The sequence below is a fragment of the Vitis riparia genome, chromosome 9, assembly GCF_004353265.1.
Source record: "Vitis riparia cultivar Riparia Gloire de Montpellier isolate 1030 chromosome 9, EGFV_Vit.rip_1.0, whole genome shotgun sequence".
NCBI lineage: Eukaryota > Viridiplantae > Streptophyta > Magnoliopsida > Vitales > Vitaceae > Vitis > Vitis riparia.
The window spans coordinates 5,604,283-5,615,645 of record NC_048439.1 but is presented as its reverse complement, the minus strand read 5'-3'; the positions used below and the strand labels follow the sequence as shown (position 1 = coordinate 5,615,645).

The following is an 11,363-nucleotide window of genomic DNA, read 5'->3' as shown; positions in this document are numbered from 1 at the left end:
AAAACAATTGGTTAAATATTCAAAGCAACAAAGTTTCGACGAGCAGCTTTTTTGGGTATGGCAAATACACCTTTAACAAGAAATATCCTGTCATCCACCTTCTTCGTGGCAGACAACCATAATAGCTGTAGAGGGTAGATTAAACCAATACATAAAAGAGAAAAATTGCTAGGAAAAGAGAAAAAAAAAAAAAAAAATTGCTAGGAAAACTATGAAACGATGTGCAAAGAACGAAACATTATTCATCTCCTTCTGTAGTGCCCCCTGGCAGCCTCTTGTCCCATCATTGTCCTTCTAATTTCTTGAATTTCAGGTTTCCTGAGAGTATGGATTGTGTGAGCCCAATCTATACTATTGCCACTGATCTTTTCGGTTGCACCGCCAAGCGTGCCTCCCATATCCGTGGTCTCCGAGAAAATCTTGAATGCTTGAGAGAGGAAATGGAGCTACTGAACCTTCGAAGTGAAGATGTAAAGACCAGAGTGGAAGTTGGAAAGCAACAACAGATGACACCCAGAAAGGAAGTGGAAGGCTGGCTTCATGGCGTTGGTGAGGAGAAAATTGAAGTTGCTGCAATTCTCCAAGAAGGGGATGGAGCACTAGAGAAGGAATGCCTTGGAAGATATTGTAATATTCGGTCGAGCTACAACCTCGGAAAGAGAGTGAGTCGAAAAATCATGCGGGTGAGGGAACTAACAAGCAGAGGAGATTTTGAAGCTGTGGCATACAGGTTGCCTCGTGATGTTGTGGATGAATTACCTCTTGTGCGTACCGTGGGCTTAGATTCCTTGTATGAGATGGTGTGCAGCTTTCTTGCTCAAAATGAAGTAGGAATTGTTGGATTATATGGAAAACGCGGAATTGGAAAAACAACACTAATGAAGAAAATCAACAATGGTCTCCTCAAAACAAGACATGACTTTGATACGGTGATTTGGGTTTCAGTGTCCAAGCAAGCAAGCGTGAGAGCTGCTCAAGACGTGATTGGAAACAAATTACAGATCATGGATAGCATGTGGCAAAATAGAAGTCAGGATGAAAAGGCTATAGAAATATTCAAAATCATGAAAACAAAAAGGTTTTTGCTGTTGTTAGACAATGTACAGAAACCACTTGATCTCTCAGATATAGGAGTTCCTCTTCCTGATGCTCGAAACAAGTCCAAAGTAATAATCGCAACTCGATCAATGAGAATATGCAGTGAGATGAACGCTGAAAGGTGGTTTCCAGTAAAGCATTTGGCATGTGAAGAAGCCTGGACTTTGTTCAGCGAGCTCGTCGGAGAGGACACTGTAAATTCTAGTCCCGGGATACAACAGCTTGCCCACAGCACTTTGGAGAGATGCCAAGGTTTGCGATCCGCCATCGTAATGGCTGGACGAACATTGGCTGGCTGCAAGATTGTCAGGGAATGGGAACAGTTAACACAAGAGCTGGAGGACCTCATAAAAGAAGAAATTTCAGGTATGGAGGATCAATTGTTTTATGTTTTGAAGCTAAGTTATGATAGCTTACTCGATGAATCACCAAACTTTGTTTCATATATTGCTTTATGTTTCCCAAGAAATATGTAATTAGGAATGATAATCTTATAGAACATTTCTATGCAGGGGAAGACAGGTTGCCTCATGCTGTTGTAGATGAAATGCCTCTTGGGCATACCGTGGGCTTAGATTGGTTGTATGAGACAGTTTGCAGCTGCCTCACTGGATATCAAGTAGGAATTATTGCATTATATGGAACAGGCGGGGTTGGAAAAACAACACTAATGAGGAAAATCAACAACGAGTTCCTCAAAACAAGTCACCAATTTAATACAGTGATTTGGGTTACTGTCTCCAAGCAAGCAAGTGTGAGAGCTGCTCAAGAGCTGATTCGAAATAAATTACAAATCCCAGATAGCATGTGGCAGGGTAGAACAGAGGATGAAAGGGCTACAGAAATATTCAACATCATGAAAACAAAAAGGTTTGTGCTACTTTTAGATGATGTATGGCAACGACTCGATCTCTCAAAAATAGGAGTTCCTCTTCCAGAAATTCAAAACCGATCCAAAGTAATAATCACAACTCGAATTCAGAAAATATGCAATGAAATGGAGGTTCAAAGGAAGTTTAGGGTAGAGTGTTTGCCACAGGAAGAAGCCTTGGCTTTGTTCCTGGAGAAGTCGGAGAGAACACTCTAAATTCTCACCCTGATATATCACGGCTTTCTAAAAAGATGGCAGAGCAGTGCAAAGGCTTGCCACTTGCCCTTATTACTGTTGGAAGAGCAATGGCTCATAAGAATTCTCCCCATGAATGGGATCAAGCAATCCAAGAACTGGAGAAATTCCCAGTGGAAATTTCAGGTATGGAGGATGAGTTATATCATGTTTTGAAATTAACTTATGATAGCTTAAGAGATGATATTACCAAATCTTGTTTCATATACTGTTCTTTTTTTCCTAAGGAATATGAAATTAGAAAAGACGAGCTTATAGAACATTGGATTGGGGAAGGGTTTTTTGATGGTAAGGACACATATGAAGCACGAAGACGAGGACACAAAATCATTGAAGACCTAAAGAATGCAAGCTTGTTAGAGGAGGGTGATGGATTTAAAGAATGTATCAAGATGCACGATGTGATACACGACATGGCTCTATGGATAGGTCAAGAATGTGGAAAAAAGATGAACAAGATTTTGGTGTGTGAATCTCTTGGGCATGTTGAGGCTGAGAGGGTCACCAGCTGGAAGGAGGCAGAAAGGATATCATTGTGGGGATGGAATATTGAGAAACTCCCAGAAACACCAGATTGCTCTAATCTCCAGACTCTCTTTGTGAGGGAGTGCATTCAATTGAAGACGTTTCCAAGAGGATTCTTCCAATTCATGCCTCTCATAAGAGTTCTAGATTTGTCAGCCACTCATTGTTTAACTGAGTTACCTGATGGGATTGACAGATTAATGAACTTGGAATACATTAATCTTTCAATGACACAAGTTAAAGAGTTGCCGATTGAGATCATGAAGTTGACAAAACTGAGGTGCTTGTTACTTGATGGTATGCTTCCACTTCTAATTCCCCCACATTTGATATCTAGTCTTTCGTCATTACAATTGTTCAGTATGTATGATGGAAATGCTTTATCTGCATTTCGCACCACCTTATTGGAGGAATTGGAGTCCATAGAAGCTATGGATGAGTTATCTCTCTCCTTCCGTAATGTTGCTGCTCTCAATAAATTACTGAACTCCTACAAGTTACAAAGGTGCATAAGAAGATTAAGTATACATGACTGCAGAGATTTCTTGTTGCTTGAGCTATCTTCAATATCTCTGAACTATTTGGAGACTCTTGCTATATTCAATTGTCTTCAATTGGAAGAAATGAAAATTAGTATGGAAAAACAGGGAGGCAAAGGATTGGAACAATCATATGATACCCCCAACCCTCAGTTGATAGCGAGAAGCAACCAACACTTCCGCAGTCTTCGTGATGTCAAGATTTGGAGTTGTCCAAAACTGTTGAACTTGACCTGGCTTATTTATGCTGCATGCCTTCAGTCACTTAGTGTTCAATCCTGTGAATCCATGAAAGAAGTGATAAGTATTGACTATGTAACTTCAAGTACACAGCACGCCAGCATATTCACAAGGCTCACATCTCTAGTATTAGGTGGTATGCCAATGCTAGAGAGCATCTATCAGGGGGCACTGCTCTTCCCCTCATTGGAAATAATCTCAGTGATCAATTGCCCGAGGCTAAGAAGGCTCCCAATCGATTCAAACAGTGCCACCAAGAGCTTAAAGAAAATTGAAGGAGATCTAACCTGGTGGGGAAGGTTGGAATGGGAGGATGAATCTGTGGCGGAGAATTTCACCAACTATTTTTCCCCACGATACTTGGCTGACTCAGGTATCAAGCTTTGATGCTTTGTTTTTAAATGCTGTAGGAGATCGAAAATTTTACACTTTAATTATTAAATATCTCTGTGAGGGAAAGAAGAAAATGGTGGTAGAAGGTTCAACCTCAAGTGCAGCCACCTAAACACAGCTTGTCAAGCGCAGAAGTTAAAACTCATGAGGGACCAGGTACCATTGACTCACTCTCCATAACTATTAACCACCAACAGCCAAATCTCCAAAACTTAAGTTGGTCATTTCATCCGATATCATTCACTGGTTAAAATGCACAAAACAGGTCTGCTTTCTTTAAGAGTTGAATTTAATGCAAAAACTTCTAAAATTCACAAAATTTCTTATTTCAAAATCTACACTAAACCCTAAATTATTGAATTAAAACTATTTGGTAGAATCATATGGTATAAACACAAGTGTTGCTCAAGTCTAAGCTTATTAACAGAAGGTGCTTCACTGGTGGATGAGTGGACATACCTGCAAAATCTTAGTGGCACTTTGGCACTACGACTAATAAACATGGAAAAATGCTATTATATTTTTTCCTCTCTTATTTTATAATTGGTTTTGTTGGAAAATTTAAATATCCGTAAGAACAGATTCTATATTCCGAAAAAAAGAATTGTCTGCAACTTTTGCAGCTTAAGGTTTAATTTGAACATTGATTCAGAAATAGTATTTGCAAATTCGATGTTTTATATATATACTTCTATGCAGCTTGATGTTTTCTCGGTGCCTGACATAATTCCCATGTACTGTTCATAACAATGTCTGCGTATTGTTATTTATGCAGGATGAGTGTTTGAAGTGTGATGGAATAAAGCTATTTGCATATGCTTTGGTACTGAGTGGTGGGTAGGAGATAACATCAAATGTTGTATTATTTGTTGTTTGCTTGTGTGAGACTATTTTTTGTAAACTCTAAGTGGTGTAGTGGAGTTGTATATGCTGCTCAAAAGGCATCACTTTGCAGGTGTTGCTGATTTGGTGTAGATCATGCCTGTCCTAAGATTGATGGTTCCATAGGTTGTGTTTCCAATTTAATGTATTTCTCTAAAGAAATGGATGTAAAATATTTTTGCTTACTGTGCATTTGGATGCATGCACTTTTTGCTTTTTGTTTCTGAAATCAGAAACATCTCTTTTAAAATCATTTGATGTAAAACATCTCTTTTTTAATTTGCTTGTAAAATCATTATCATTTTAATTTAAGTTCGTTTGATAGTAATTCTAAAAGGTAATTTAAACCTTTTTAACACTTAAAATTTTTTATCTTTTAAATATTATAATAGTTATAAACGATTCCTAAAATCACTACCCAACGTACTCTTAAGTTTATAAAAATTCTTACATCTTATATAAAAAAATATTATTTTTTATTCTAAAAATAGAAAAGAGAAAATGTGTACCCTTCCATCATGTTTATAACCTTTTTTTCCACCTCTACATTCCCTTTTCCATGCCTTGGAAACTTATATTTTCTCTCATGAACACTCTTTAATTTCTTTTTCATTTTTTTCATATTTATGATTTTAATAAATTTTTTCAGACTCATTAAATATAAAATGCTAATATATAATAAATAATTAATGAGAATTAATTAAATTTAATCATAAACATATAATAGACAAAAATAAAAATATTATCCACAAATAATACACTTGACAATTTTAAATGCTAATTATAATACATTTGACAATTTAGGGTTATTAGGATATAAGATTTTTTATATTAATATTAAATAAAATATTTATTTATTTTAGAAATCTTATTTTATGTAAATAAAATAAAAAAATTTTAATTTTTAATTTTTTTTCCCTAATTTTACCATGTATCTAATTTGATTGGTTAAAATTTTTAATTTTTATTTATATAAAACAAAAAGAAAATCATTTTTTAATAAAAAAAATTGTATTTTAGATTTTATATTAATTTTATCTTAATTTTAAATTCTGTGTTGCAGTTGTTGTAGACTTGCAGTGCATGGGGCCCTTCCAGCTGTGCAAAGGACTAACTATTCATGGCCTCCCTCTTTACAGCTAGCAGCCATCACCTCCTGTCCCCTTCATTGCTCTTTCTACCGTCTTGAATTTCAAATCCTGCTTTTTCAGATTCCCTGAGAGATGCCGCCAATTATATCTCTCCTATCCGTGGTCTCAAATAAGCACGCTTGTGGCGGGCCGATCCTTGAACCTTGTGAACCACATACACCCAAGTAATAATACTACCCATGATAAATTTAAGGTTCTCCAAAAAGCCCGTGGCCCGACCTGAGCCCATTTCTGAATGGGCCGGGCCATGGGTTCCAATTTAGGCTCACATGAAGTATCCACATCATGTGAAGAAAATTGAAGAGGATGTGGCATCGATTGCTAATGGACAAAAAAAACCTCTTGCATCATGTAACAAAAAGTTTAGAGAAACTGCAACAGCAAATTAGTGGCAAGGGAATAGCTCCAAACTCGGGTAAAAATTCAGCAAACAGGCCCAGATCAAAAGTAGGATCACAATCTCCTCTTTATGGAACTCATTCCTTGAATAACTTCATTCCACAAATAGTGAAGCTTGATTTACCCAGGTATGAGGGAAGGGATGATCCTACCTTGTGGTTATGTAAGGCTGACAAATATTTTAGGTTCTATGAAATTATACAATCAGATAGAGTGACTTTAGTTTCTTTCTATCTAGAGGGAGAAGCGCAACTTTGTGCTTAAATGATAGAGCAAGAGCTTATCTATGTGACTTAGGAAGACTTTAGGGATGATCTCATCTCTAGATTTGGACCCAATTAGTTTGAGGATCATTTTTATGACTTAATCAAGATGTAACAAACATCTTTAGTCATGGAATATTAAGGTAAATTTGAAAAATTGTTTGCTAAAGTTATGCACTTTTCATAGGATAGGAAGGTCAGTAACTTCATGTTTGGTTTAAAGGATATACACATCAACATACAAGCAAACTGAGCCACCCCATTGACAATGGAATTAGGTAAGCCAAATTGTTGAAGGTTGCGATCATGCTCAAAGACACCCCACTGTCCAGGTTGCAAGACCTGAAGTTCCTCCTCACACTGCTACTAATTTTTCAGCTCGTAATTCATTGTCAAAGACCATTAAAAAGATGACGCGGGAGGAATTAACAAAAAAAAAAGGAAGGAGGGCCTTTACTTTCATTGCAATGATAAGTACAACCCTGGACACAGTTGTCCAAGGCTTTTCAAGATAGAAGCTTGTTGGGAAGAGAGCAAAGATGATGTGGAAATGGATATAGAAAATGGCGAAGAGGACTTAGCACCAGAAATATTTTTACATACTATGACAAAAATGCAAGCACCACAAACCATGTAACTTTAGGGTGAGTTGAAGGGGCATTCAATAAGGGCTCTTGTCGACTTGGGTAGCACTCATAATTTTATTGGTTTGCCCATAAGTAGCTATCAAGCTTTCAAAAGGTACCATTTGAGGTTGCTTTATTTATGTTACCACTTGAAGGCTATGATATGGTGTATGGTACATAGTGGCTAAGGACATTGGGGCCAAGACAATGGGATTTTGAAAAACTGTTAATGAAGTTTTCTACAAGCAGCAAGGAATTAATTGTAAGAGGCATCACTAATTCAAAGAACAAGGGGATTTTTGGCATATCATTAACGAAAGTTTCAACATCTCAAAAGGAAGTCATAGTGCAGATCATAGGAGGTAATGAGCAACAAATGCTCCATCCCGACTGAAATTGAGCAACTTTTACAATAGTATCAACAAGTTTTAATCAAACCTGTAGGGCTTCCCCCTCAAAGAAGTCATGACCACTACATTCCACTTCTTCCAGGTCATGAACCAATTGCAGTGCGGCCATATTGCTATCTCCATTTTCAAAAAATTAAGATTGAGAAGCTGGTCAAAGAAATTCTAATAGCAGGAAACAAAAATGCAAGCACCAACTCTTACTCTTCTTCAATATTGTTGGTTAAAAAACATGATGGTACTTAGGGGATGTGTGTTGATTATAGGCCCTTAAACAAAATCACCTTGAAGGATAAGTTCTTTATACCAGTAATTGATGAGCTTTTGGATGAGTTAGCAAGTGCTCAATTCTTTACTAAATCGGATTTACAGTCACACTACCATCAAGTGTGTATACATATTGGTGACATTGAATAGACAACTTTCAAGACTCATCAAGACCATTACAAGTTCTTGGTCATGCCATTAGGGCTTGCTAATGCTCTCTCAACCTTTCAAGTGCTTACAAATGAGATATTCTAAGATTATCTGTGAAAATTTGTCTTAGTCTTTTTTTGATATACTTATATATAGTAGAAGTTGGGATGCCCACTTGAAATACTTAAGAATAGTCTTCGATATATTATGAGCTCATGAGTTAAAGGTGAACACTGAAACGTATCAGTTTGGAAGACAACAAGTACGTTTTTTTAGGGCACTTGATTTTAAATCAAGGTGTCATCATGGATCCATCCAAAGTGGAGGCTATTGTGTCATGGCCTAAACTGAAGAGTGTCAAGGCTTTGTGTGTTTTTCAGACTTACAAGTTGCTACTAGAAGTTTCAGAATTATGGCAAGATAGTAGCAACTCTCACCCAGATGTTGAAAAACAATTCATTTGAATGGAGCTTAATGTCAAAGGCTTTTCAAAATTTGAAATTAGCAATACCTCATGCACCAATATTGTCCTTGCCTGATTTTTCCAAGACTTTTATTGTTGAAAGTGATGCTTCAAGAGTGGGTGTAAGTGTTGTCTTACTGTTGGCATGAGTTGTATATTAAAAGGAAATTAGAGTAATTATAGAAAGTGGGATTTCTTTCCTTCACATGTTAGCTTAATTATAAGAGCAAAATCTGTATAGTTTAGAATAGAAAATATATTCTGATATGTACTCATGGGGTTGTAGTAACAGAAGAAGAACGATTGAATAAAAACGAAGAACTTTTTAACATGGTATTAGAGCCTAACCCTGGTACCCACCTACCCTAAACATTGCGTCTCTCACCTCGCCCACCATGTCATCGGACTCTGATGCAGAACCCCAGCCTGCTGCGTCTCAGTCTGATTCTCTCTTCTCCGAATTCATGGATAAGATGACCGAAGCTCTTACCAAAGTCCAACCACTGACTTTGACCACCAAACCCTCTGCTGCACCGATCGGCATCAAGCTAGATGGAACCAACTATGCTCTCTGGTCCCAAGTTGTTGAGATGTATATCTCCGGCAAAGACAAGTTAGGATATATCAATGGTGATATACCACAACCACCTTCGACGGATCCAACATTTCGAAAATGGCACACTAACAATGCCATCGTCAAAGGTTGGTTGATCAACTCCATGGATCCCTGATAGGGAATTTCATTCGGTTTCCTACAGCTAAGTTGGTGTGGGATTCCATTGCTACCACTTACTTTGATGGTAGTGACACATCTCAGGTCTATGATCTTCAACGTCGTGTGACGCAACTTCAATAGGCTGGAGGATCCCTTGAGAAACACTACAATGACCTCCAAGGGTTGTGGCATGAGATTGACTTCCGCTGCCCTAATCCTATGGAGTCTGCAGTTGATATTCACAGCTATAATCTTCTTCTTCAAGAAGACAAAGTGTATGTTTTCTTGGATGGCTTGGATGATCGACTAGATAAGATTCGAGGTGACGTGTTGCAGCTTCATCCATTCCCTACTATGGAGCAAGCGTATGCCCACGTCCTCCACGAAGCTCTCCGTCAATCTGTTATGATCACTGGCAGTGCAAATACAGTTTTTGGTGCTATTCTCGCAACCAAAGGACTCAAACTTGGCTCTCTGTCCAATCTCCTACCATGCACAATGGTAGGCATAAGTCTCGTACATCTTCAGAGGGCTTGAAGTGCTCTCATTGTGGCAATTCGAAGCACACTCGTGACACATGTTTTAAACTGCACCTGTATTCAGATTGGTGGAATGATCTCCGGGCTAAGAAGAGTTGTGACGTGGGCACTAAGGATGAAGGCTCCACTACAGCAACTGTGGCTACTACCGAACCTCAACTCTCATTTACACCACATATGACAATGTTTAACTCAGGTAATTGTGGTTGTGCTTGTTATACTTCAACTAATGATGGTTACCGTGGTACATGGCTACTGGATTCCGGCGCAACTGACCATATGACGTTTATTGCTACGGATTTCACCACGACTTCCCTACCACAACGTACCAATATCGCCAATGCTAATGGTGTTACCTCCCCTGTCACTGGCGTGGGCACTGTGACCTTATCCCCTACGTTGCAGCTGCATAATACTTTGCTTGTTCGATCCTTATCTCATAAGCTTCTCTCTGTGAGCCAAGTGACCTCTGATCTGAATTGCATTGTGCTAATGTACCCTACTTTCTATCTTCCCCAGGACATTCTAACGAAGGAGATCATTGGGCGTGGCACTAAGAGGGGAGGACTCTACTATATGGAAGACTTGAGTGTGGGTCGAGCATATCACACGCAACATACTCTTGGTGTCAAAGAAAAGGAACTCTGGCTTTAGCACCGTCGATTAGGACATCCGTCATTCACCTATATGAAACATTTGTTTTCGGAATTATTTTCTCAATTGAAAATTTTTTATTTTCAATGTGAAACTTGCATATTGGCCAAAAGTCATAGGGCTTTTTTTCCATTACATTTGAATAAAAAAGATACTCCATTTGCTTTAATCCACTCTGATGTGTGGGGACCTTCCCCAAGTACTACTATCAACGGCTTCAACTGGTTTGTGTTGTTTGTTGATGATTGTACCAGCATGACTTGGCTTTATTTGCTCAAACATAAAGATGAAGTACTAGGCATTTTTAAATCATTTCATGCTATGGTGCAAACACAATTTTCTGTTAAGGTTCAGGTCCTTCGATCGGATAATGGTGGTGAATATGTCAATCACCAATTTTGTGAATACTTTCAACAACATGGTATTATTCATGAGACTTCATGCCCCCAAACGCCTCAACAAAATGGCATTGTTGAGAGAAAAAACAGACATGTTCTTGAAACCGCTCGTGCTCTCTTAGTTGGTGTCCATGCTCCTACTTGGTTTTTGGTCAACGTCGTTACCACTGCAGTTCATTTGCTCAACCGAATGCCCTCTAAGGTGTTGGACTTCCAAACCCCCTTACAAGTCCTCTCGGGCTATACACCTGTGCCTGCAATCTTGATGCTTCTCCCACATGTATTTGGGTGCGTAGCATATGTCCATCTCCATAAAAACCAGCAGACTGAGCTAGACGCTTGTGCACGTCGCTACTTATTTGTGGGCTATGCTTTTCACCAAAAAGGATATAGATGTTATGATCTCACTTCTGGTCGCATGTATATTACTATGGATGTCATCTTAGTGGAAACCGAAACATTTTTTCCACCCAATTCTCCTCTTCATGAGGAGACTAGACAAGAAGAGTAGAATTGGACAGAATTAAA

General features: G+C 38.3%; 2 protein-coding genes across 2 annotated transcripts; both read left to right on the top strand.

Moving 5' to 3' along the window:
- The first annotated feature begins 317 nt into the window (after positions 1-317).
- On the top strand, positions 318-2,403 carry LOC117922186 (disease resistance protein UNI-like). Its single transcript, XM_034840230.1, has 2 exons — positions 318-1,464; positions 1,611-2,403. The coding sequence occupies exons 1-2, from the start codon at positions 327-329 to the stop codon at positions 2,183-2,185; spliced, it is 1,713 nt and encodes a 570-aa protein (XP_034696121.1). The 5' UTR covers positions 318-326; the 3' UTR covers positions 2,186-2,403.
- On the top strand, positions 2,403-4,965 carry LOC117922187 (disease resistance protein SUMM2-like). Its single transcript, XM_034840231.1, has 2 exons — positions 2,403-4,077; positions 4,697-4,965. Exon 1 carries the CDS (start codon positions 2,617-2,619, stop codon positions 3,913-3,915), a length of 1,299 nt encoding a protein of 432 aa, XP_034696122.1. The 5' UTR covers positions 2,403-2,616; the 3' UTR covers positions 3,916-4,077; positions 4,697-4,965.
- The last annotated feature ends 6,398 nt before the right edge of the window (positions 4,966-11,363 follow it).